The 26,304-nt window shown below is 48.9% G+C and overlaps 10 protein-coding genes across 10 annotated transcripts; 4 read left to right on the forward strand and 6 right to left on the reverse strand.

Annotated features, from left to right (window-relative positions):
- Window positions 1-212: 212 nt before the first annotated feature.
- J7337_006026 (uncharacterized protein) lies at window positions 213-1,158 on the reverse strand (the record flags this gene model as incomplete). The annotated part of the gene is made up of 2 exons (XM_044823693.1): window positions 213-529; window positions 579-1,158. 2 exons carry the CDS (start codon window positions 1,156-1,158, stop codon window positions 213-215), a joined length of 897 nt encoding a protein of 298 aa, XP_044682184.1.
- Window positions 1,159-3,018: 1,860 nt separating this feature from the next.
- On the forward strand, window positions 3,019-4,814 carry J7337_006027 (uncharacterized protein; the record flags this gene model as incomplete). The annotated part of the gene is made up of 5 exons (XM_044823694.1): window positions 3,019-3,341; window positions 3,394-3,785; window positions 3,844-3,949; window positions 4,000-4,359; window positions 4,409-4,814. 5 exons carry the CDS (start codon window positions 3,019-3,021, stop codon window positions 4,812-4,814), a joined length of 1,587 nt encoding a protein of 528 aa, XP_044682185.1.
- Window positions 4,815-5,035: 221 nt separating this feature from the next.
- Window positions 5,036-6,950, reverse strand: J7337_006028 (uncharacterized protein; the record flags this gene model as incomplete). Its single annotated transcript, XM_044823695.1, has 3 exons — window positions 5,036-6,107; window positions 6,154-6,640; window positions 6,686-6,950. 3 exons carry the CDS (start codon window positions 6,948-6,950, stop codon window positions 5,036-5,038), a joined length of 1,824 nt encoding a protein of 607 aa, XP_044682186.1.
- Window positions 6,951-9,590: 2,640 nt separating this feature from the next.
- On the forward strand, window positions 9,591-10,059 carry J7337_006029 (uncharacterized protein; the record flags this gene model as incomplete). Its single annotated transcript, XM_044823696.1, has 2 exons — window positions 9,591-9,886; window positions 9,942-10,059. 2 exons carry the CDS (start codon window positions 9,591-9,593, stop codon window positions 10,057-10,059), a joined length of 414 nt encoding a protein of 137 aa, XP_044682187.1.
- A 146-nt stretch (window positions 10,060-10,205) lies between these two features.
- Window positions 10,206-11,111, reverse strand: J7337_006030 (uncharacterized protein; the record flags this gene model as incomplete). Its single annotated transcript, XM_044823697.1, has 1 exon — window positions 10,206-11,111. One exon carries the CDS (start codon window positions 11,109-11,111, stop codon window positions 10,206-10,208), a length of 906 nt encoding a protein of 301 aa, XP_044682188.1.
- Window positions 11,112-11,379: 268 nt separating this feature from the next.
- J7337_006031 (uncharacterized protein) lies at window positions 11,380-12,540 on the reverse strand (the record flags this gene model as incomplete). The annotated part of the gene is made up of 1 exon (XM_044823698.1): window positions 11,380-12,540. The coding sequence occupies one exon, from the start codon at window positions 12,538-12,540 to the stop codon at window positions 11,380-11,382; it is 1,161 nt and encodes a 386-aa protein (XP_044682189.1).
- Window positions 12,541-14,645: 2,105 nt separating this feature from the next.
- On the reverse strand, window positions 14,646-15,572 carry J7337_006032 (uncharacterized protein; the record flags this gene model as incomplete). Its single annotated transcript, XM_044823699.1, has 1 exon — window positions 14,646-15,572. The coding sequence occupies one exon, from the start codon at window positions 15,570-15,572 to the stop codon at window positions 14,646-14,648; it is 927 nt and encodes a 308-aa protein (XP_044682190.1).
- Window positions 15,573-19,409: 3,837 nt separating this feature from the next.
- J7337_006033 (uncharacterized protein) lies at window positions 19,410-22,424 on the forward strand (the record flags this gene model as incomplete). Its single annotated transcript, XM_044823700.1, has 1 exon — window positions 19,410-22,424. The coding sequence occupies one exon, from the start codon at window positions 19,410-19,412 to the stop codon at window positions 22,422-22,424; it is 3,015 nt and encodes a 1,004-aa protein (XP_044682191.1).
- Window positions 22,425-22,661: 237 nt separating this feature from the next.
- J7337_006034 (uncharacterized protein) lies at window positions 22,662-23,054 on the reverse strand (the record flags this gene model as incomplete). The annotated part of the gene is made up of 1 exon (XM_044823701.1): window positions 22,662-23,054. One exon carries the CDS (start codon window positions 23,052-23,054, stop codon window positions 22,662-22,664), a length of 393 nt encoding a protein of 130 aa, XP_044682192.1.
- A 1,593-nt stretch (window positions 23,055-24,647) lies between these two features.
- Window positions 24,648-26,243, forward strand: J7337_006035 (uncharacterized protein; the record flags this gene model as incomplete). The annotated part of the gene is made up of 1 exon (XM_044823702.1): window positions 24,648-26,243. One exon carries the CDS (start codon window positions 24,648-24,650, stop codon window positions 26,241-26,243), a length of 1,596 nt encoding a protein of 531 aa, XP_044682193.1.
- Window positions 26,244-26,304: the final 61 nt, after the last annotated feature.

Below are 26,304 nucleotides of genomic sequence, written 5' to 3' on the forward strand. Positions count from 1 at the left end.
TTATGACAACCTTAGGATTGTTGCTCTAAATAATGAAATAATATCCATATCTTTGAGTAGCCTTATGGCAAACTTAGGATTGCTCTACATAATGAATGCAATTGAGCAAATCCACACTAAAGATAGTCTAAGAAGAAGAGCTACAGTAGAAAATGCACAGATGACAGTTAGCATCAGGGTCTTCTTAGTTTGTCTACACCAAAATCGAGGTCTTAATTGGCCTCTTCCGTTTCCTTATCAGGCACCCATTCGTACAGAATATCTGTCCTCATGGTGTATTTGATCCCCTTGCGCACCGTTGCTCCTTCATGGAAAAGCCCTCTGTGTTGGAAGATGAGAACGCTTCCAGTTTTGGGGTTTACGTCCACTCTCTTTCCTCCCTTTCTGTCAAGGAATGAAGTTGCGCCACCTTGAAGTTCTGATGCTGGATCATTCTCAACAGAGTCATTGAGGTACAGGTGAACAGTGTAGAAAGTCTCAAATTCTTTTCCTGGACCTTCGGTATAGTAGAAAGGACCGTCGCAGTGGGCTGGGGGATATGTTAGCTGTGGACATGAGAGAAACGTGATTGCACCTACGTTTGAAGAACTGTCCTGGTGAATACTTCAAGAACCTCATCCTCTCGTTAAATCGACTAAACACCCATTTCCCACCCTTCATATAGGGCTGCGGCGGTACCACAGCCAGAAGCTCTCGCAAACCCTCAGAGAGCATGCAGCGCTCCCATAGGCGATCAACAACAGTCTGCTGATTCCATATAATCCTATCACTCTCCCTATACCCAGGCGCCGGGGCCTCCCATCCAGGACCGGCGCTTATCAAAGCTGGTTTCCAAGCCGGGGCACTCTCATCAGGTCTTGGAACGGACGCTTCAGCTAGAGAGAGAAGTTGTTTGCATTCTTCTGGTGAGAGGACGTTGTCTAGCACGATAGCTGTGTGACCATCGTACTGAGGAAGAGGAGAGTTTGCAAAGTCGATGGAATGAGTCGTTATTGGGATTTCAGGCAGAGAAGTGAGGAAAGTATCAGGGATGGGAATGTCGTTTGACGTGTAGTCTACTTTGGTGAGCATGTTCTTGGAAGGGTCGCGTGGCTTGAGGAAGGATTGGGATGCGGGTTTGGAGGTGAGGCCTAGTTTTGAGGCGAGGTTGGATAACATTTTATAAGCACTATAACAGAGGTATCTTGAGAGGATGAGATATGGAATAAAATTAATGCTACTATGAGAAGAGGAATATTGAGGCCTATTAAGTAGATCTTTCTAACAAGGACAGTTTTATGGCAAGATATTGGTGGTTTTATTGTTGATGTTGCTGCCTATGAGCTGAGCTGGGCTGGGAGGGAGTGGCTGTGTGGAGATGCAGCCACCACAAGTCCTACGCCGGTGACAGCTAGGCCTTCACTATAAGTTAAGGCAGATTAAGTAGGGGACGGGCTAATACTAGGTGATGCTGGTAGACTATTAAATTGAGGACAGATTGGTGATGGCGATGCTTGGGTTGGGCTATGGTGAATTTGGTAGCCTTGAAGGATCATAGCACAGCAGACTGGGTCCAGTGTAAGTTGGGAGCCTGTGACAACCGACAAGATCACACTGAGCCAAATGTTTGGACGGCATATTTGACGGATTGTTAGTGACAGCTAGGTCCGTTGAGATACGGATATGTGGCCATTGCTTGGCTCTAGGGTCATATTAGGCAGATTCTCGGAGTCATATGTGCTATGAACTGACTGTAAGAACACATGGCATCAAAAGAAGCGCGTTGACTGGATATGATCAACAATTCGGGGCGCTTTTTCAGTCGAGCAGATGTTTCAGTCTATCCAAGATCTCATGCTACGTGGAAATGAGATCATGCAAATGCACAGTCTGTATAAAGTGTTTATACGAGCAAAGAGTCTGTGGGTAGGCTCGTGAGAATGGTTATGATGACTATGAAAGTACATTTTCAGTTGTTGAGTACCGTACAGCAACAAAGACATTAATAAGTGAGGGTCGCTAAGTGGCGAGATAGGCAGAGTCATGGAGAGATACAATCACACGGGAATAAGTTGAATGATCTCGGAGCTGAACTGCTTTTGCCTTTTGCTTATTAACCCAAGCAAGCTTCTAGAAGTGGACGAAAGCGGAAACAGAGATCTTGGCGATTCTTGGCTCAGATGTTAATTCCCGGCTTGGCCAGACTAGACTAGACTTGACTCATGTCGAACCTCATGAGAGCTGTACAATGTCTCGTGAGAGCAGCATTAGATCTGAAAAGAGTCAGACATGGGCAGTGTTGCCATTGAGAAGGGAATTGCGACATTCAAGTTTATAAACAAGCTGTCAGATGTAATAACAGGCCACTGAATCATGAGGTTGGAATCCTTCTAAGCAGAGATTTTCTGGAAAACTCGGCGAGGTAACCCAACTTGTGTATAAGCCGCCAGCCGGCGTGATGGGGCCGAGAGTGGCCCTCTAAATCGCCGTAGTGACCTTTTTGGTGGACTTCTTTGTAATTTGATATCCGTACTTTCGTTCAATGATACTCAGATATGAACTCGAGAATATGTAGAACTGTTCGAGAATAAGGTAAGAACTTGAGAAATAGTAGATATAATCATATCTGATCATTGTCTACGTGAACAGGCTGCATTCAGTTACAATGTGGGCTCATGCGACGTTACCACAGAATTTTAGCGCTTAGCGACCTTACATAGATCCGAACCTAGCGACCTTCCCTTAGCGGGCTCAAGTTTGTCACTCTGAAGATCCCATTGACATGGTTCAGCAAGGAAGGGGGATAGTAGTGAAATACCAATACCACCCAAATACACTTTGCTCGTACGTAACTGCAACTCTCTTGACATTGGAGAGTGGATTTGCCTCTGAGCACGCAATTCCTCGTGCCTCGTTTTTGCGGATCTCCAAGTCAAATACATCCATCTATCTACTCAAGAGATGAACTTGTATCTCTATAGATCCCAACTTATATGTCTTGCACTCTTCATTCACAGCTGTGATTGAGATACAGTCATAATGGACTTTTCATCAGAAAAAGAACATGGCAAGTCTCCTGACGATGACGTCGAGAATCTCCCGCACAGCGACGCCCCGCGACCCACGCAACAGGATCTTCTGCAGCGCTCGCTCTCAGCGCGCCAGGTGCAGATGATTGCTATTGGCGGCACCATCGGTACTGGCCTGTTTCTCGGCACTGGAAAGTCCCTGGCCACGGGTGGGCCAGCGTCGATATTGATCGCCTATGCCATCGTGGGTGCTATCGTGTTTACCACCATGTTGGCTTTGGGGGAGATGGCGGCGTTTATACCCGTTGCTGGGAGTTTTTGTACCTTTGCAGGGTGAGTTGTCTTGGTGAGATGCTTATAGGAAGGTCAGTTGCTAATGAGGTAGACGTTTTGTTGATGATGCGTTTGGCTTCGCTCTCACTTGGAATTACTGGTTCAACGACGCTGTGTCTACTGCCTCGGATCTCGTCGCTCTGCAGCTCGTTCTTCAATACTGGACCGACAACTTCCCCGGCTGGGCCCTCAGTCTTATTTTCTGGGTTGTTCTCATCGGCGTCAACATTGTTTCCGTCAAAGCGTATGGTGAACTCGAGTACTGGCTCAGTCTGCTAAAAGTCATCACCATTGTTGTCTTTATCGTCATGGGAATTGTTGTTAATTGTGGTGGAAACGAGACGGGAGAGTACATTGGCGGGAAATATTGGCATATCCCTGGTGCGCCTTTTATTGGGGGTATTGGCGGCTTTGCCTCTGTTTTTGTCACGGCTTCTTTTGCTTGTAAGTTGAGATGTGAATCTCATATCGTATGCGATGAAACTGAAACTGACTGGCGCAGATGGAGGAACCGAGAGTATTGCCATCACCGCTGGTGAGACCAAGGATCCTACGAGAAACCTCCCCAAGGTCGTCAAGAATGTCTTTTGGCGAATTATCCTCTTCTAGTACGCTTCTTTCACCCACGCTCACTCACTCGTCTCACTAACAGAACCAGTCTCCTTTCAATTCTTCTCATCGGTCTCAACGTCCCTTACAACTATCCCGACCTTAACTCCAAGGAGACCCGCACTTCTCCTTTCACCATCGTCTTTGAAATGACGGGCGCCAAAGCTGCTGGAAGCGTCATCAACGCCGTCATTCTCACTAGTGTCCTGTCTGCTGGAAATCACGCCCTCTTTGCTGGAGTGAGATTGATGTACACTCTTGCTATCGAGGGCCATGCCCCCAAGGTCCTTGGAAAGCTCAACAGGAACAGAGTGCCTTGGGTTGCTGTCCTTGTGACAGGATTCGTGGCTGGTCTCTGCTTTGGTTCGAGTTTCATCGGAGCAGGAGATTTGTGGAATTGGCTCCAGAAGTAAGTCGACCATTAGAGTGTGAACGTCGAGCATAGCTTACATTCGCAGTATCGTCGGTGTATCGAACCAACTCAGCTGGATCTCCATCGGCATCACGTCGATCCGCTTCCGTCAAGCCCTCGCACTCCAGGGCAAAACTCATCTTCTCCCCTTCAAGAACTGGACGTATCCCTACGGCCCCTGGATCTGCGTTATTCTCAATAGTTTCCTCGTTCTCGTTCAGGGCTGGAGCTGCTTCAGCCCCAAATTCGACGGTGTCAGCTTCGTCAGCTTTTACATCGAGCTACCCGTCATGCTGCTCATGTTTGTTGTGTGGAAGCTTGTCAAGAAGACCAAGTTTGTGGGGTTGAGCGAGATGGATCTTGAGACGGATGTTTATACGATTGAGGAGAAGGTCACAGAGGAGACAGGGTGGAAGACCAAGGTGAAGAATGTGGTTACTTGGTTGTTTTAATGTGGGGGGATGTGATATGATTTGCAATTTCTTTTAGGATACCATGATGCATTGCATTGCAATTTGATGAATTTCTTGACCAATCTTCCATCTGGCGATTCAGAATCTCCAATTGAATAAATGTGAAAGGTGTTCATTAACAAACAATAGTGGAATGGTGAGACCTAGTCTCGATGAGAAGTCAAAAGATCGCTCGCTCCATATGCGCCTTCACCAACACTTCACTCTCCATCACCACCCTCAGCATACTCCTCAGGAACTTCCGGCCATGCATCAACACCATCTTGTATAACCATCATCATGCCACCGACCATGTGATTATTGATATGACAGTGCAGCAACCAAGGCCCAGGATCAGCAGCATGATATCGAACTACCACCCAACTCGGCTCCTTATCCGCTGGCGCCGAAAGAAACGCATCTCTTCGAGGTGGATTAACAAGATTGAACTGTTCGGGAATTTCCTTGGCCGCTTCTTCAACAGAACTCCACCTGAAAGGGCCAGTTCCCGTGCCTAGCATGTACATCTTTGAACCGTGCTTGTGAATCGGATGTGGAGGTTGGGGAAACATGGCTGCCACGAAGACGAGATCTACCCACTGTCCCAGTTTTGTCGAGATGGTGACGTTGTTGTGGACGTAAGGCTGGGGGTTGAAGAGTGTAGGTCTCTGCTCGTCCAGATCCTTAGACATAAGACCTGTGCTGTTCAGGGCCCAGAGATACGAAGCACCTTTGATCTCCATGGTCAGATTGAAGGTGACATCAGCAGTTGGCGAAATCGACACTGGGGGATAGGGAAATGCCACCATCTGGTTAAATACCACGACATCCTCTGACACGGGAATACCGACGAGGTTGACCCACGGTTCAGCCTCTTGTTTGTAACCGAAGCCCTCAACTGAGAGGATAGCATGGCCAGTAATGATCTGCGGCGCACTATTCGAATTGAACCTCATCTTGAAGTCTCCAGACTTTTCAACCTTGACAAGAATGGAATATCGATCTCCGTTTGTGGCGGCAATGGCTTGGACTTTCTGAGGTTGGATGTAGGAGCCGTCCATGGCATATACCCACATGTCATGACCGTCTATGGAGAAGACGCCGTTGACAAAGTTGACTGCAGCAACAATGTCGAAAGCGACCCATTTTGAGGAAGAATGGTGTTTGTTAGACACTTTGATGACTTCGAGTTGACCTTCTGTTTCTTTGCATCCAGAGAATGTTCCAGGGAGCAGAGCATCTTCGTTGCCGAGACCACCGGCAAGGGCATTAAGAGCAGAGGCAGGAAGACAACTGTAAATGTCAGCAATTGGGATTAGAACTTATCTTGAAGACTTACGATTTATCAGTAAACTCAGCACCTCCTGGAACCAACTCAAGGTAGCCCTTCTGAATCTCATTGAGATTGGCTGCCACGAGATCCTTTGGCAGACACTCGACTCTTCCCTTGCCATTAAAGAGGATCGAATCATAGCATGAATCCTCAATTCCAGCAGCTACAGTCATATCCCACTTCTCATTAGAAGTAAGGTGCACAAAGTCAGAGATAACAACTGGCTTAACATGCCTCGTTGCCTTTTGGATCTCATACAAAGTCTCTTTATGATCGGAGATCAAGTGAAACGGGCTCGGTTCGTGGGGTCGTGGGTGGATTATGATAGCCCCGTAGAGACCATCTTCGATTTGACCCCGATGATGAGAGTGATACCAGAAACTTCCGTATTGTGTTGCGTGAAACTTGTAAGTGAAGCTGCATCCAGGCTTGATGGGATGCTGTGTAACGCCGGGAACACCGTCAGTCCACGGTGTGCCTTTCATTTCCAGCCCTATATTGTCAGTACTTCCAAATTTATGTTACATGAGAGACATACCGTGGTAGTGAATGGTGAGTTCTTCTGGAGACTGATTGTGGACTTTGACAACCACCAAATCATCCTGGTTGATCTCAAGCACAGGTCCAGGAGACTGTCCATTCACGAGCAGCATCTTTCGTGAGAAGCCATCTGGGGCGTAGTCCTCCCATGTTATAGTGAGGTCAAACTTCTTGGTGTTGTTCCAGTATGTAGCTGATACTGAAGTGATGAACGATTGAAGGAGTACGGGGAGAAATATGAGAGAAGTGAGTGAGAAGTACATATTGCAAGTACTGAGGCGGGATCTGTGCCCAATTGAGGAACGAAAGGATAAAGATCAAGCTTGTGCCTTCATAATGACGAAGATGCTTGGGTTCCGGCGCTGTAATATACTGAACTCGGAGACTTCCTATTCTCACAACATCCATCCGAAGGTGAATGCACACTACGACAACATCATCTTACATGACAAAACCCTCTGCGCCACGAAGTTGCATTTTGACTTCCCTAATATCACAGTTCAAACCAATCAACAGAATCAATTGTTAATTTTGCCTGGAACTGTACAAGATTGGGGGCCATACCAAGACGGACACTCTCAGGTCAGTGGCATACCACGGAGTTGGCACCGGAATAAGCATATTTTCGCAAACTCGGTCAGCACTAGGTCTAACACTTGGGACGAGTCTAGAAAATCTGTCAAGATATAATTGGATAGCGTGCGATGGACGTTGGCTGAGATAAGCGAGTATGATTGCTGTCAAGTTGGCGTTGCTTCATATGATGCTGTATAAGAGGAGAGTTGTTGACACTCCGACTTCAATGAGACTGACGAACTGTGAGGTTGTTACAAAAAGAATTATGGTCAATTTGATCCAAATGGTGACTGAGTACAAGTTTGTCGTTGAGCCTGAAATAGTTCACCGATACTTTGGTAGGGCTGATACGCTTTGATGCCTTGATTTTAGCTACTAATAAGCTTGGCTGTCAGCATCTACAGATGACTTGGTCTTGACCAACAGCCAATACTCAGCATGAGAGGCTAGCTTTAACACTACTAAGTGATTGGCCGAATGCTTAAAGGGCCAGGGTAAATTGATCAACATTGATATGGCCCCCAATTAAGGGATTTAGATAACTTGTTTTTAAGCCCATGAGGAGCATAACGGATTAACCAAGGTTTTTCTTGGAACTTGATTTCCTCCCATTTATTTTGTTTATTATGGTTTAGACAATAGGCATGGTTTCTGCGTTCTTTGCTAGTGGTGGTAACAGCTCAGACTAATCATACATGCATGTCATAGTACAGTAAACCTCTAGATTTGCCTTAGAGCTGACCCTAATTTTCGTCTCAATCTTCCATTGGCACGCAAGCCAGCCTTATATGCACAGCTTACTACTAGTCATCAATGCCCAAAAGCTTCTTCATCGGATCCGACGGTTGTACAGTCCTCGTCGGGCTTAGACTACCATATCAGTCCGAATCAATCCGAACCACAAGCCCAGATCTAATCTTTCATGTCTCACCCCGTAGGACCGACTGAAAAAGGCGTCAAATTCCATCATGATAATCGTCTTCGTCAGCAAATGACAGTCTTTTGCAAAAGCTCTTGATATGTGCATGCTTCGGTTACCTCGGGTCACTCTGCTCTTCGTTTGCATTTGGAGGCTCTCGCCAAGCATTACAAACCTGATTGAAGGCCACGGGTAGCCAGAGAGGAAGATATGATGGACTGCTGGGTTCTTGAAATATTCTTATGACATTAGCTCATATGGGGAGGCCGGGGAAACTCGCCATCAAACACAACGAGCCATGGATCGTTGTCTACGGTTGATCCTTGATCAGCTTCAACAGACGCGCAGTAGACAAACAGACTCCAAACACATATACAAGTCATACCGACTTCTTTGTACATGTTTCTTCGCTTTGTGGCACAGCGAGCACAGGCAAGTTCTTCGCGTTCTCATCGCCCTCTGGTGTCCCGTAGCTGTCGATGGATGTCTGGGTGACCTGAGCTTAGTGATGTTGTCTTTGGTCAAGCCTCTCTAATTGCAATAGTGGAGGCTCTGCATCCTTTTCTGTCTGCTCCTGTGCATTTGCATTCGTGCTGGTGTAGTTATGAATTCACTATATCGTGTCAGTATAATTGTCGAAGGTGAGCTTCTTCGGTGCGACCCTAAGACTAGTGAAAAGGTTTCGGAGTTCTGAGTAACTGTACTATACGGCCTGGCCATTGACCATGCTGTTGATTGCTATGCATCGTGATGGTTGAAGCTTAGACAATGCTTATGATCTTGATCGAATAGTGAGCCAGTCGACGTAATTGTTAGTTTTACCTGTATGAGTCGGCGGACAAACCGGTAACTTGACGGAAGACAAGAAGCTCTCGGGTTCACAACATGACCTGTTCTACGGAATCCGATCAAATTCCGCCATCGACAGATTCTCGTTCCCGGATAACTAATACAGCCCCTGGCTGTGAACTTCTCATTTTCCCAAATAGGAAAATAAGCAACCAAGCTAAAGGTGGATCATTGCAACCGTAACATGAACCTCACGGCTCGTCCGTTCGTTCAGACACCTCAGAAAAGAACACCAAAAGCCCATAAGCTCATACAAGATCTTCAATCTTTCATTACCGTGTGAGTCACGGTGCAACGATCCATGCATTTCATGAAACACTTATACATTGGCATTCGGGTACATTGCGGACTTTATCTCAAGTCCGAGTCGGATCATCGCTGAGAAGCGCCACGGACGTGAGGGGGGTTCACGCTAAGGGGGGGAAATAATGCAGTTGGACCGTGAACTAGGGATTTGTAAGAAATAAGTATATAAGAGCTGAAAACTCCTCGTGTCATTCATCAACTCATACCATCAAAAACAATACTCACTCTCAAGAAATAGTCAGTCACGTTCATCATGCCTTTCAACCACGTTGCCCTCTCCGTCGGCGAACACTACGCCGAGATGCGCGACTTCTACAAAGCCGTCCTCGCTCCTCTTGGCTATGAACTCAAGTTTGAAGGCACAGGTGCCAAGGGAGCTCAGTACTGCGGATTCGGCGTCAAGAACGGCGGTCCGGACTTTTGGCTTGGTGGCGGTGGCCCTGCGTTGAAGAAATATGACGGCAATCTTGAGAACAGAACTGCGCCGGTTCATGTCGCTTTTGATGGTGACAATCAGAAGCATGTCGACGAGTGGTATGATGTGGCCATGTTAGTCAATTGTCAATTTAAAGATGCGATCAGGATGCTAATTGGGTTGGTGTAGTAAGGCTGGAGCTGTCGATAATGGAAAACCTGGGCTGAGGGAGTATAGACCTGGATACTATGCGGCGTTTGTTCTTGATCCTGTTGGGAACAACATTGAGGTTCTTCACCTGTCTTAAGCGGTGTATTGGATGTGAAAAGGTTGGCGTTGGTGTTTTGGATGAAGAATTGAATGAAGTGAAGCCTGTGAACGACATGATAGTATTGTTATAAAAGTGTTGTCTTCATCAATTTCCCTATCCGAGTCCTTTCTTAATTACAGTGCCTAGGATTTAAATCGCTGAACCTGCGGGTTCTCCTGTGTCTCAGGAATGCCATCCCTTATCAACCACCAACCGATCACCTCAAGCGGACAATGCCCTGCACTTTCTCGCTCAGGATCCTCTTCAATACCCTTTTCAATATCCTTCTTGACCTCTCCCCAAGTTACCATGAGCGGGGTCGTATCTCTGTTCCCATGCGACGCATTGAACAGAAACTCACTCAGCATCGCCGCCCGGTCATTTCCCCGATTCCGCGTTGTCTCCCACGGGATCTTGACCCTCTCTGGGAGCGGTAGAAGTACAGCCGTGTAGCTCTGCGCCTGAAAGGGTTCACGTCCCCAGACCATACCGCCCTTATGTCGCAGCTCAGGGAGAATATAGTTCAGAGTGCGCATGCCCGGCATGAAATCATACAGCGACTCTATAGAAGATCTCCAGTATTCCGCCATTGTCTCACCAGCAGCTGGGCGAGGAACATCTCGAAAGAAAGCGCGCCATTCAATACCGACGTTGAGGACTTTGTCATAGCCATGAATTGTGACTATTGAATTGTGTGGTTTGGCTTTCAGGGTGACACGCTGGTTCCGGTCAAAGTAGAGGATGTCTGTTTCTGGCCTGAACCAGACGCCTGGGTTGTCTCCGTGAGGTGAGAGGAAGAAGCCCTCACGCTGTGCAACAGCACGAGATTCCCGGCATATTCGTAGAGCTACCGGAGGCGCATAATGGATGTGGAAGCGGAAGAACAGTTGATCGACTGTAGGGTTGGTAGAGGGCTCTTGGGTTGAAGTCTTCTTTATGTGAAATAGACGACAGTCGGGGAGAGTGAACTTCCAGATGAGATCTCTCAGCTCAGGCGGTAGCCCTTCGAGTCGAAACTGACTTGAGGTCGAATCCTCGGTAGAAGCCATGTTGATTTGAATTGCACTTTGTGGGTAGAAAACGAAATACTGATGTCTCGGAATAGTTATTGTTGGTGAAAGGAGCATGTTTTATAAACGGCGTCAGGCACCCGAATTCGGTGATACGAGAATGCGAGTCTGCCTTAAGCTACCTCAACTAGTCCAATCGGCTTCGTCAGCACAATCGTCACCTCAACAGGCACCAAAATACCAGCACGACCCCTCAAATTAGGTTACACAATTAGTTCATATCATTATTCTATCTAATAAGTATCGGTCAAGGCTGGGCTTCGTAAATGTATAAAGTGCTGTTATGCTGATCAGGCAGTAGGTAGAGCCTCAGCTTACCATCCTTGACGCTAACATCCATTGGATTCTGCGTCGATCTCACCCCAAGCTTACTCTCAAGCTCAATTGGCACTTCAGCTAAAGGGACCATCGTTTTGACGTCAACGAGGGCAATGCCACCAAGGTTGTAACCGCCAATTGTCGCGACGCCTGAACACAACATGATACTCTTTCCGCTGTAGAAAGCACTGTGGCCCAGCCATTTGCAGTCTTGGTAGTCGATGAAATAACTTGGATTTCGTACGACTCTTTCGGGCTTCGGTGCTGCATCACATCCTGTTTTGGCGCTCTTCAGATCCCATGTCGCAGCGTCTCGTGCGCCCCAATTCAGGGCCGTAATAAGATTGTCGCGAGTGTCGTGGACGATGCCTCCGAGGTGATCTTTATAATTGAGGACACGCTCTGGTACCAAGGTTGCTGGGTCTGTTCGATATACATACGCAGTACTGTTAGGTCGGTACTGCGCAATGGTTCCCCAGATATACTGTCCATCATAGTCAATTCCTCCATTATGATACTCATCATCCCCTTCTTTCGTGATGGTCGCATCAGCAAGTAACTTCCCTTCACCGTTGTACACCATCAAATGAGCTAGACCTGCACCAGCTGTTCGGTCTGTCCCATTGATGATCTTGCCGTACTTTTCAGTCGGCATGATCCAATGCCCTGAACTGACCACGTAACGGTCATCGCCCAAGCGTACCATCCCCTCGGGCTCAAACGTGTCGCCCTCAAAAGTGATGTTTGCGATACTTTTCCATACAGTTGTGCGACTCAGAGACTGAAAGGCGTGTATAATATCCGGCCCATCTGAAGCTGCATGAGCCCGAGGTAGTGGAGTCGGAGCCAGGGCATCATCCGTATAAAAGGTGACGTTCCTCGCCATAGCCAACGCTGGACACACCGCAATTGAACTCGTAAGCTTCATATCCGTCGATCCAAGACTAAAGAGGAAATGAATCTGAGGTGCAAGCATAACAATCGTCAGAACCACAGTGAGCGGAAGGGTCAGTTTAAATGCGATGCTGGCACACCACGGCTTGCCCGGAAGGCGATCGCGATCAGGATCTGGGTCTCCATCTTCACGCATGCTCGACAAATATGAGGAGAGATAATGATGATTTGATGCTGTCGAAGGTGCAGGAAATAAGGTAGAAACTCCTTAAATTAGACCAACCCGATAGCTCGGCGCCGTCACGTGGAGCTTCGCCGATCCTCCGCCGGCAGTTGGTGTCTTCGGGGCCCGGGCATTTAGCGAGGGTCCACCTCCATTTCCGGGGGACTAAACTTTAACTTGAGTGACCTAAAGCAGTCCCTACAAAGCCAGAAAACATCCATCTGACCTTAATCATAGGCACAAAATATCTGGTCTAAAAACACACTAAACTTAAGGAATTGACCTAAAGTTATCTAGGTAGACGTCCCGAGTTTCACAGAAAAAGTAACCACCTAAAGATATTCTTATTTTGTAATCTGCTCCGGGCCTTCATTCACTATCAAAAACATCAACGTTAAACATCTGAGATTGAGCGTCCATAGCCAGTTTCTGCACTCCTGTGATCTCATGTCTTGGACCAGAAAACTCCACACGCAGAGAAGACGTCATCTAGGGCCATTATAGGCCACTTGAACTCCAGAAGCATGTAGAGGAAACGAACATGTTCAAAGAGAAAACAACGGGGGCCGTCACATGCAGCCCCAGGGATCTAACCAACATCTTCTGAATCTCGCGCCAATCATGTATGCAGCCAGCACGTGTTGGCCCGTTATGCCAGCCCGCGAGGCGTGTTTTGCAGTGGAAGATTGGTCGGTGCCGATGATGAAATGGCCGGCCCCCGGGTTGAAAGTGAGGCTATGGTTGGGCGGTGATAAGATCTTTGGACCGAACATCGCAGGGCTAATTCATAAGTTCCTACCCAGGCGGGTATTTAAACTACACTCAGTCGCGCGCGTTGCAATTTTCCAACGGAGTCAGTTCTTATTGCTTCACTTGATATTATCTGCCGGAAGCAATAGCCGCTGTTGTGGTCTCGTCAGCTCGATTCTTGTGTCGGCGTTTCGAATTGTGACTTTTGCTATCTTCAAGATGGGACTTTTCAACGACATTGACATTGAGCGAGACTTTCCAGACCATGGTAACACTTCTCTTTATTACCTCAGTCAGTCGAAAAGAAGCTAACTTGATACCAGAGGTCAAGTCTATGGTGAAGCGTTCCGAGTGGGCAGTTCAACAACCTCAAGGCTTCGTCCATCACCAATGCCCAACCCAAGAACACAACACTATTGTTCCCTACAGTCCAACTTACTATGAAAATGAGCAAACTTCAGCCAACACTTCCTACAGCATTCCCAGGCCTCAGATCTAGTCTGGGAATCATGCACGTATTTATGGCTTTGATCCACACGTCAGTGGGCTGGCCGATTTACAAGCGGGATTGTCGTTGGATAGTAGTGGTTCCGAGGATGATAGGTCTGAGAATCGGAGTGAAGACGAACACGCGGCGGGCAAGTCACATCTCTTCTATCGTCATATCTTCAACATCAGCTAATTGATATCAGGAAAGGGGGAGATAGTATGTTGTGGAAGATCTTGGAAGCAAGGAGCCAACTACAGGTCAGTTCATCTCCTCTCTTATTAAAACCCCAGGTTTTCTAACTTCTTCTTATCAGGAAACATTACAATCGTAAACATAACCGTCGTCTAAATTGCGTCTTCCAAAACAACTGCGGCTATCTCGGGGCGGACAAGAAGGAACTTCATCGTCACTACTGGGTGTCTCACAAGGAATATGCTCGAGCGAACAAGATCCCAGATCCTAGTGGAACTTGCGAGGCTTGCGGGAAGTCTTTTAGTCGGAAGGATCGTATCCCTCGTCATCTTTCACGGTCGCTTTCATGCCGTGTTAAGTTGGGGCTTAAGAAATAGTTGCAGCTTACTATGACATGGAGGAACGGTGCAGGGTGATGAGGGATACGGCCTCGGACTTTACTGGGGACATCACTGCGATTGCGGCTATGCTTCGTGTTTTTGTTGTTTTGTATTTTGTTTTGCTATACCATTCGCTTTGAGAACTCCCGGCGCCGTACATGTGCTTCTGCTTCATGACCAGCTCTAGATCAACTCCATCAACCTACACAAGACACTATCGCCAATTCCTGCGCGTTCCCTGAGTACAAATACATCGGTCACTGTGTTTACCAAACAATCCTTTCCCACTCCTTCTTCGCAAGATCTTCCTTCGACTCGGTGGCAGGCTTTGTAGGCGGAGGAAGCTCCTTCAGATACTCAACCAAAAGCTTCGGGTGGAGTGCGATACCCTTCAGCTTCTCCTCCCATTCTTCCTCAGGCGAGCTCTCAATGATCTCTCGAATCTTAGTCGAGCTAGGCGCATCTTGAGGTCGTTGGTCCAGATCACATGGTATGAATCGGATAGTCCCCCTGGGCCGGGTTCGGTTCTGGCGACAAATTGAGATCTTGTTATCAAACCGAGCTCGACCATCCTCCAGGTTTATCCAGGGCTCGCAACCTGCCAGTTGTCGGAGACTGTTGGGGTAGCGAAAGTCAACAGAGCGAGAAATGTCACTGGTAATAGCATCGCCGCAGTTCCAGCACTCAGGGTTATATCCACCACCCGCAGTGATGGCATCTGGACCAAAGATAAGAACAAATTTAAGATCTACTCCGTCCCTCTTCAACGCACTGACAAGCTTGGCACGGAATCCTGGCCAGCTGGCTTCAGAGTTATCATAGACCCAAGCCCAGTCAACAGGAATGCCGTCTCCACGCCAGAGGTTCTGTCGCTTCTCACGAGAAAGAACAATACCAGTCTCTCTCCTATCCATCTTCATCTTTAGTCTCTCATCATCAGTGGTAACGATGATAGCTGCGATGATGTTGAGGTCTGCTCCCGCATTATAGAAAACATGCTTGAGGAGATTAAGATGACCTTGGTGAGGGGGGTTGAAGGATCCAGGGAAGAGTAGTATTCGATTAACTCGGCCTCTGATAAGGGGAGGTTGTGTTGCTGTGCCATTGTTGAAGGGTCGAGCGGTAATCTGCGATGAAGTCTTGTCAGCCACCTTGATGCGCTCGATGTAGTCAGCAAGACGGCCTGGAGCCATTGTTATGTCTTGAGAGCTTGGCTGGGGACTTGTGGAAGAGGAAGAACTCATGTTGAAGAGAATCAGTGTGAGATACCTTAGTATAGGGGTATAGTCGGCCGTTCAAACGAACGCGCTGGTAACAGGCTGTGATTCACAGATGTGGTCTGCACACAGAGGATGGAGCTTGACCGCTGACTTGGACAACTCTTCAGAGAAGCCACTGGCAATGAGCAAAATCTTTCAAACCAAAGGTTTGAGTCTTCTCACTGTCTCAACTAATTCGAGGTGATCTTGTTGATGGTAGTAATTTGTTTCGTGATGAAACTATGAGTGCTGGTGAGAAGTCGTGATAACTATCTTAAAAGCGATGTCGGCAGATGATTCGATATATTGCTACTCAGTCTATTCGACAATTTATATACATGTTGGTGCGAGCTATTGCTGGCGGTAACTAAACCACAGTTTCAATACGTCCTCCCTCAACACACTGGTGTTCATACAGGAGGATTCTCATACACACTAGGATGATTTAGAGAACACTACGAGAATACAGGTAACAACCGGGTGTCGGTGTATACAATCTGGTATGTTAGATTCAAACAATCATTTGCTCCTATGAACAAGCACAGCATAATAAACGAAGATTACAAGTCGCGAGTGCTTGGCTTTTGAGTGTTGCGATGTTCTCTAGGGTAACCCATTGAGATCGCAGGACCATGATGTTGAACAGGGATGTTCACCGATCAAGCTAAATATAGAAGATCGAGCTATGACACATGATCAATGAATTTTGCATCTGAGATTGACGGAAACATTCATTTGTGCATCATCACAAATGAACAATGATTTATTTGTTCGTACGCGACCCAGCAGAGCCGAACTGACGAGATGAGCAATCATTTTGTTTCCAATAGTCATAGAACGCTTCGGCTGATCAACAAACAACCAGGTCGCGAAGCCCTTGTCAGCATCTGAATCAAGCACGGTCGGTCATGGTTCGTCAATCAGAATCAGAACGGGATAGCCGCAGGCACAGCTGCGTGGGATCGACACCGCACAAACACCACATATCTTCACGCAAGCAAGCGCACAGCATGAAAATATACGATAGAATAAGAAAAGGGTCGGACAGATACATAAGAACTGAGATTTCCGCTGGAAAGAAGAGAACTGAACTGGAAAGAAAAAAGAAAGATTTATTTGCTGATCTTGTTCCTGAGTAAGAACCTTGCATGGGCGGAACAACGGATGATGATGCCGCGAATCGTAATCGTAAGGCGGTGAAAAAATGAAAACAAAAAGAAAGAAGAAGACAGAAAGAAAGGGTTTGCTCCGCTCATCATCTCGCTGAGGTGTGCCATAAATGGAAACAGGCCAGGGGTGATTGGATGCCGACATGCCAGCTCTCAACCAAAAGATATGGGGTAACGTCACTACAAGTCATGGCAAGACGAGAACAAGACCAGCCCGGGCTGTATGTATTCATGAGTATACTGTCTTACAGTGCAGTGACACCAACACTCGGTCATTAATCATCTAACGGCGGGCATCTCACCCGGTCAAAGTCAACACATTCGTGAGCTATCTCTCCACTATCAATTAATTACTTTGAGACCAGTCTCGGGAATGTGAGGATAAAACAGACGAGACGAACAAGACCAAACAGCGGAACACATGACCCCTGTCATGCTGCTATGGGAGGGTATTTCAGACGTCGTCTCATTCGTCAGATGGATGGATCACGGCAGACAAGGCTTGGGGCGAACTGGGACTAGCGCTAGCTTGAAAGCTTTTTGTTGGAGATTTTCATTCTCTGGCGTCATGGGCATGATGAGATGGTTTGATCATGAAGAGGACTCGAGAGTTGAGCTAGACTAGAGTTACAAGCTGAGCTGAGCACTTGAAGGCGTTCTGATCGGGTGCCATGCTGAGGGGTAGAGTATGGAGCGGGATATTCCCTGAGCTTAAAAATATACGTGAGACTCGAGTTTGCTTGTGATAATGAGAGAGAGCTCCAACCTCCAACATCCAACTCCCAGCTCCCAGCTCCCAGCTCCGAGTCAGCTGTCGCTGGGTTCAGTGTCGCATCACATCAAGCTCCCTGTCTGCCGTTTTACTGTACCTATGTACTCACTGTGCATAGGTACCTGGCCTTTCTGACAAACAGCTCCCCCCTTCCCCTCCCCCTCTTGACTGACTCTCAAGTATGTACGGATATGCACCCAGCCATCGGATTGAACCCGATTCAAGCACAAAAAGACCACCAACAGGGTCTTTTGCCCATCTTGTGTGTGCTGTTTGTGTCACTCGCCCATCCATGTCTCACTGTCCACTTAGCGCCCACCGCTTTCCCAAGGTGGCCCCCTCCCCCTGGCGCATTCTCTCCCCATGCCCCGATCCCTGTCCATCTTTTTCGGCGCGGGTCCTGGGCGTTCAAGCCCATGATGAGCTAGACACGGTATTTATACAGTACGGTATCATTGTGCAGACGAGGTGAGCGTGATGATATCTCTGGTTTTGCGACAGATAGTGAGATTATAGATAAGAGAATAATGAGGCCTGAGCTCAAACTTGTCATGATATCGACTTATAACCCTGCTATTGCCTCTCTGTTAGTCTCGATCTTAGTACAAAATCGGGTTCTTATTACACCCCAGCCGGGGCACAGCAGTGTAACAACAAAGTCGATCTATTGGGTGATGTGATTGTTTCTGATCACGCCTCTGTCCTGCTTTGAGCCAGCCAGCACAACACCTCAGTTTCAACTGTGTGTGGTTGACATGAAGAGTGGACTTTGCTGTCACCTCGTGGAGCCATCTATCTACCTTACGTTTGCTCCTCCAACAAGATAAACATCGATATTTCCAACATTTGCACCATTTTCTTGTGTCTCGTCGTCAGTATCACGCTGTTCTCGCATTTGGCACGTGCCGTCCCTTGCTTTTTGCGTCTTCGTGTGTGGTAACTGTATGTACATCCTTTTTGCTTACCGCTCGCGTTTTCCGTCGCATAATCACAGCCGTTTTGCTTTTTCGCTTCTGAACTTTGCGCGCGCGCTCTTGAAGCGATCTGATTCACTGGGGATACATCAGTTGCGCATTTTTATTTTTAATTTTACCTCACAACGTCTGTCTGTTTGTTTGTTTTTCACTCCCGCGCAAACTAAACCCAATTATCGCAGACACGGCTGACAACTCAAAACGTTGAATACAATTTGTTAACCTGACTAGGTAGAGTTAGTGGATTCGACTCGACCTGACCTCTCTCCACTGACTGACTGGCATTTTTTTTTCTTTGGAGATTTCCTGGGGTGGGAACAGGATTGGGTGGACTCAGGGCCAAAGAGGAAAAGCGCCTTGTTAAAGCAAAAGGGCATTTTGGAGCTAAAAAATTGGCGCCATGGATCCACGACATCCGCCCAAGCTTCCCTTTTCGCCGTCGCCATACGCTATTGTTTCTCCTTTCCCTCAAGTTCCAGTTCCAAATCCAGCTCCGTTTCCCGCTTCTCCAACAACAACAAAACAACCATCACCAACACCAAGCGGCGTCATCACGATCCCTTCTGCAGGCAGCGTCTCGGCCACCGCGACTGCGACTGTATTCTATCCCATCGCCTCACCTCCTCCGCATTCTTATCGAATCGCGGGCGCCGAATCTTATCATCCTCCTCCTCATGCTGAGAATTTGAGCCCCGACCAAAACCTTGCGTATGCCGCTCCTCACAGTCTGGCCCAACGACGACCCTCCGATACCTCCATTTACGCCCCAACGATCCGTCATACAAGCCACGAATCAAATCACGCGCGTCTCCAAAACTCTGCGGCCATCAACTCTCTTGGAACTCTCAATCGCGAAATGCCCCCTCCGACGTCGCCTCCACAACCGGGGGCGAAACCACCGCAAAATCAACCTCAACAGGCGCACAGCATGATGGGCTACGGGCCTCCTCCTCCACACCCTGGTCCTCCTGTTGCCGTCGGCCCTCCGATGTCTTTTCCTTCAGGTCGCGAACTTCCTGCCCTCGGCGCGCTGGCGAGGTCAGGGAGCAGTAACAGCTCCATGTCGATATCGTCAATGTTGGGTGGTCCGCCTCCAGCCATGCGCGAATCGCAACCTCCGCCATCGCATTATCCTCCTCATTCTGGGCCACCCGTCTCTGGCCCTGGCTTCGCGACTGCAGTGCATGCTTCACCGCGAATGCACTCTGCAACTTCCAAATACCCGCCATTTCGTCGACCTCATACTCCCGATCATCAGCGACCTTACGAGCCCAGGAACTCACCGCCTGGACACTACCCCACACCTGAAGTCCCGCGCTACAGCACACCGTCTGCCTATTCAAGACACCCCTCAGGCTCTGCAGATCATGCAAGAGAACCTGGCAGGTTACCACCCGGACCTCCTCCAAGGCCGAGCAGCCAGCCTAAGTATCCGGGAATGCCTCGACCGATGGAGATGGGACGGCCTCCAGGACCAGAAGAGGCATACGGACGACGAGATGAGATGGGTCGACCTCCGCCTGGCATGGAATACAACCCCGAAAGAGTTGGATTGCGACCTAACCCGTACGAGGACCGGTATAGGGCAGAACGCGAGCGAATGGGCGAGGTAGAGCAACGTGAACGCGAAAGAAGAGAGCGCGCATACTCTGGCAGCGATTCAGGAAGACACTCGATACATCCCGGCGACTATGGGCACCGCGAACCACCTCGGAATCCTTTGCCGTATGGCCGACCACCAGATCGTGACCCAAGGGACATCAGAGATCCCCGCGACCCTCGTGATCCCCAAAACCGCGATCCTAGAGACAGTCGAGAACGGGACCCAAGAGATGCGCAATGGGGTCGTCCAGGCCCCGACCCTAGCTATCGAGCACCCATGGATCACCAGCGACATCCCGATTATCCCCCAGGCGCGCCTTATCCGCCTCATGGTCACTCTTATCAAGGGCCCCAGGGGCCCCCACCTGATCGATACGCGCCATCCTCACATCCGCCAGCTCAGAATATGCCACCTGGACCAGCACCATACGAGTCCCCAGATCGAGCGCGTATGACTTTAATCCCTACACAACAACCACAACACCCTCATCGACGGCCAGAGGAAGGGCCGCCACCACCAACAATTGCGTACAATGGAGCTCATGGCCCTGGGCCATATGACTCCCCACGACATAGGAATAGTGACGATGCCTCAGCCCCGAATGGACAGCGTAACTTGTTAGCCATCCAGGAGATGAACCGAAAGGGTAGAATCTCGCCACTCCCGCAGGCTGTACAAGGCGCGCAACTACAGCAACCCGGACCAACTGGCGAGCCTGGGATCAAGAGCGAATTCGGTCGCATGTTTGCGGGTATTGGCAACGGAGTCATGGGTGTCTCAAGTCCCATCGCATCTACAGCCATGCCCTTCACGAATGCAAGTCTCGCTAAGCGCGAGGACTCGGAGAACATAACACCCGATTCAGGTACAGAGGCAGGAACCAAGACCACCAAAGGCAGAAGGAGAAAGCTGAAGGACGATGACGGAAAGGGCGATGATGACAGCTCAGGACGAGCGACTCCAGCAAACAGGGGGGCAAAGCGTCCCAAGACTCACCAGCATCACCATCACCATCAGTACGTTGGCTTGCCGTTTTCTCTTGATTTCGCTGACCGTAATAGTCATCCGCATCACCACCATCATCATCCAGCCGACTCTGCGCCATTAACTGGTACCGCGCCTTTCAAGAACTTCAAGACTGGTGCTCCTCCTGGCGACAAAGGCCTACCTGTTCCTCATCACCATCACCCTCCTCGACCTGTGCACACACACCAGCACCAGCCAGCGAAACAAGCCACGATGAACTCGACCCCGGTCATTCCCCCGAAATCAAAAACAATTATATCCTCAAAGGCTGTGTTGGAATCTGTCGCAGACCGACCCAGGCACCATCTTGGAGATTTCATCTACGATCCGGGACTGAAACCAGGGCGATTAGTGCCAAGTACCTCTACACATCGAGCTTTTGCTTCCAACCCGAAACCATTGCCATGGGATATGATTAAGAACAAGGAGAATTGTATCCTGACAGTCAAGGTTGCAAGGATTCATCTCTCTTCCATTGCAAGAGAAGAGATAACTTCACGAGGATATCTATGGGGCACTGACGTTTATACCGACGATTCTGATGTTGTTGCGGCGTGCATCCACAGTGGTTGGATCAAGGGAGAATGGGCCGAGGACGTTGACAACGCGGTCTTGGACATTGATCAAGGAGTCACCGATAAGCGACGTAAGAAGCCAGCGAACTCGACCGTCGACCTCGAATCTGAAGACCTTATCACGGCCCCTCCCCCCAGCGGCCCCATGCCGATTCCCGCGCATCGGGACCTGCACGTCAAAGTTCTGATCCTTCCTCGATTGGTCAAATACTATTCTTCTACGCGACATGGGATCTCTAGCCGAGAATTTGGTGGAGACTACGGCCATCGCCACTCGGTGCACGACGGCATCAGTTATATGATCAAGGGTGTACGATGGGTTGAGAACGGTGCACAACCACAGGCTCGACTTCGGGGCAAAGCTCGACGTGAGCGCATGCGTAAAGCTATGCGAGAGGTGAAAGGAAATTTTGGCAATATCAACGGCATTGATCTCGACAAAGATAAAGAGGGACAACTAAGAGGAGGAATATCCGCCACATGGAGAAAAAAGGAGCCCGAGTCATCCGCATCGAAGAATAATGAAACCGTAGCAGAAGGCGACAAGGGGAATGAGTCATCTGCAAACGACGAAGAAGACAAAGAAAAGAGCGAGGAAAAGGCCCAGGACGTGGACATGGATGATGCCGCCGAAACTCCAGCCACAGAGGAGAAGACAGATCAATGACCTGGTCGTCACGATTTGTCACATGTTGATTAAAGGCGTTGGTGTCATTGCATTGCAGGGCAGAGAAACCAAGGTCTTGTAGCATTAGAATACCCCTCTTATGATAATAACAAGTTTAATCAGAAGGCAATGGCTTTTGAGTCTAAGTCGCCTCGTCTAGTTTTGATACAATTTTGTACAGTTGCCACCACATGGTGAACCCAGTTCCCCTTTTGCAGGCACAGCTTTCGATGGCCTTTAGAAATCCGTAACTCGTCCATTGTAAGACCAATCGCCCTCTCCGCCCCATCTCAGGGGCTCATTCTTTGGGCCTCCAACCTCTCCGGTCTTGGGATTCGTATCACCCTCAAACTCAGGCGGCGCACCACGGAACAAGCCAACATTCACATCATCCGTCTTTTCGGGCGTGGTCGTGTGACGGACCTGCGACGAAGCAGGCGTAGTGGCAGCGGATGATGCTTCTTCGGGCTGGAAGGCAGATGACACGGAGGCTGCGCGCTGGAGACGCTCGAATTCGGCTTGTTGGTCGGCGGGGAGTTTTGGTGGTGAGGGGCGGGTCTGGAAGGTTGAGGAGAGGCGAGTTGTGCGGAGGGGGGTTAGGGGAATGCGTCGGGGGAGAAGGCGTGACATTGTTGCTTGTGTTTGTGAGTGAAGTGGATTGTTTGGTGGGATTGAGTTGGTATGGCTTGGATATTGAGGTTGCGATGGCGAATTGATAGAGGAAGTGACGCAGATGGGATCGGGGAAGAGACGGGCCGAGGTTAGATTGACATGATTGATCGGTCATAAAGTGGAGAATGATCGGATGGAGAGGCACGTATCTTTGGAGTGGTGATGGCTTCATTTATGATTTAGAGTTGCTTGGACTGAACGTCCCCAACCGCTCATATGATGTGAACGGTTTAATGCACGTACTTCTAGACTTAAAACTCTGTTTCCATAGTAGAGCAATATTAATTGGCTCTCCCTTGAATCGACAGACATCACGAGACCTTTGCCATCAACAGATTCGCTTCTTCTCCTTCCGACCTTGATAGACTTTACACTGCTACAGTCACGGGTTTCGAAAGAGGCTCCCACCAAGTCAATAACCGCCTTGACCTCTGTCACATCGTCTCATGATGTCGGCCATTTCGGTCGCCCGATCGGGTGGCTTCAATGGCACGTGGGATTAAGGCTGTTCCTGGAGCCTCAAGACAAGAGGCTCTGCAAACAAAGAAACAGCCGAGACGCTAAGATACTACGGAGTATCGACGGTAACAATATGTAGGTGTGGCGTTATTAGCCCCACGTCTGATGAGCTCGGTCTAGGATATCGAAGTGATGTGATATCTTTGATTGTTGTCTCGGTAGGAACCGTAGCAAGATCATTACCTGAGAAGTTGACTGATTTCATAGAGATGCTTATTCTTGGAGGCGCTGGTTAATATGCCTTGTTGTGGTGGTGATGAAATGGCTTCACTCAAACCAGGCGAGGATGAAGTCATGATATACGAGCCACAATGACCCAAGAAAGCCTTGAAAACCCGTTGATTCCGTTTAAATAACCTTCTTGTTAGCTCCTAAGCCGCCAAGTCTCTTGAATTGTATCATCCTTCTTTAGTATCGCCTCAACACGCGTTTCTCACCAACCTCGTGCTTCATTCTCATCTTACCATTGGCTCATCAACATCTTGACCCCCAAACCACGACAACATCTTTAACAAGTCTCGCTCGGTCCTCAATTCGACCAATTCCACCCCCTGCATCGCCCCATTTCTTCACCAGACAAAGCCAAGATCGTATTTGACGTCTCGCCTATCGAATCATAGCTTCGCAAGGACGCACACTTCTTGCGGGAGGGCGGATAGTTTAACCGTTCCTTTGGGCGTTTAAAGGGAGCTTGGGACCCACGATCATCCGTCGACTGCAGCTTGTGTATGCTTTGACCAGTGCTTATCGACCTTTTGTTGATGGTTCTCTTGCTTGATCATGGATTGAGAATATCGCTGTCGTGGAGACAGCAGCTAAACTCTTGATACTCTATTATTGTTATTAACCTGAATGAGATGGCGGTGCTTCATCAGTATGATTACATCTTTGCTCTTACTGTTATTTTTGCCTGCCTCGATGCTTGGAACATTGGTTAGTCCTTCAAGTATCTTGCTGTGTTATGCTGACATTGTAGGCGCCAATGATGTCGCCAATTCGTTTGGCACATCGGTCTCTTCGAGATCGCTGACCATGAAGCAAGCAATGCTCGTAGCAGCAGTTTGCGAGTTCAGTGGCAGTGTATCAGTCGGGTCTCGAGTAGCGGATACCATCCGAACAAAGATCGTCGACCCTCATCACTACGACAGTTCGCCTGGCGTCCTACTGCTTGTCATGATGTGCACTATCATGGCATCTTCGCTCTTCCTCACATTTGCGACTCGGCAAGGATTACCCGTCTCGACGACACATTCACTTATCGGAGGACTCGTTGGAGCAGCTACGGCGTCGATAGGTATCACGAAGATCAATTGGGGATGGCATGGCGTGTCGCAGATCTTTGCGGCGTGGATCATTGCGCCATTGATCGCGGGCTGTATGGGATTTATGCTGTTCATGTTCACCAAGAAGTTCATCTTGACGAAACAAACAGCTGTTAGGAGGGCATTCTACTCCATCCCGTTCTATACCTACTTGACAGTAGGTGCACTCACGATGCTTCTCGTCTGGAAAGGGATTCATACTATCAACTTATCTACTCGAGATATCGTCATCTCGGTCTTTGCTACAGCTACCGGAATGACTCTCCTCCAGATCTTTTTTCTGCTCCCCTTTCTATGGACGAGAATCATGCACGAGGATTGGACTCTCAAATGGTACCATGTCTTTCAAGGACCGCTTCTCCTCTGGCGATCACCACCTCCGCCGACTCCAGCTGGATTCACCAAGCCTCGCATCAGAGACTACTACCAGGGACATCTCACACAGGAGGAACTCAACCATCTACGTACCTCCGAGACTCTCCTTCAATCGATTCAGACGCCAGACGGCCAGTTACCCGACCTGGATCGCGACGATGAATGGATTCTCCCACCGCCAGCTCAGACACCCCCCAAAACACCCCCAGGCCGCTTCGAGCCTCGTGCTTCGTCAGAATTTATACCTCCACGACCCGACGGCCCATGGAGCAGTCCAAAAGTAATGGCATGGAAAGTGAACCGGGTACTACTCCGCGGACTGGAGAAGGACGTCGTGGCCATGCAGAAGCGAAACAATATCCTCAACTGGGACTTGGAAGCCATGCACGCTCGATCAGCGCACTACGACAACCGTGCAGAGTACATGTATTCCGCTCTCCAGATCCTCACCGCCGCAACAGCATCTTTCGTCCACGGCGCAAACGACGTCAGCAACGCAGTCGCCCCGTTCACAACAGCATACCAAGTGTGGTCCAGCGGAGAAATCCCCGAATTCGTCGCCATACCGATCTGGATCCTCGTGGTAGGCGGTGCATGCATCGTGGTAGGATTATTGACCTACGGCTACCACGTCATGCGGACGCTAGGCAATCGTTTGACACTCATCTCGCCAAGTCGCGGTTTCTGCATGGAGCTTGCGAGTGCAATCACTGTGCTCATGGCGACGAGGCTGTCTTTACCCGTGTCTACTACGCAGTGCATTACGGGCGCTACGGTGGGCGTTGGGCTGGCCAATGGGGATTGGAGATGTATCAATCCGAAGCTTGTGCTTTGGATTTACATGGGTTGGTTAATTACGTTGCCTGTGACGGGAGTCATTTCGGGCTGTTTGATGGCATTGATCATCAATGCGCCGAGGTGGGACGGGTGATTACATCGAAGTGTTTGTATTTCTGGGCTTAGCGATGATACCTATTCTATATGCTTGTTTG

Source organism: Fusarium musae, chromosome 4 (assembly GCF_019915245.1).
Source record: "Fusarium musae strain F31 chromosome 4, whole genome shotgun sequence".
NCBI classification, from domain to species: domain Eukaryota; kingdom Fungi; phylum Ascomycota; class Sordariomycetes; order Hypocreales; family Nectriaceae; genus Fusarium; species Fusarium musae.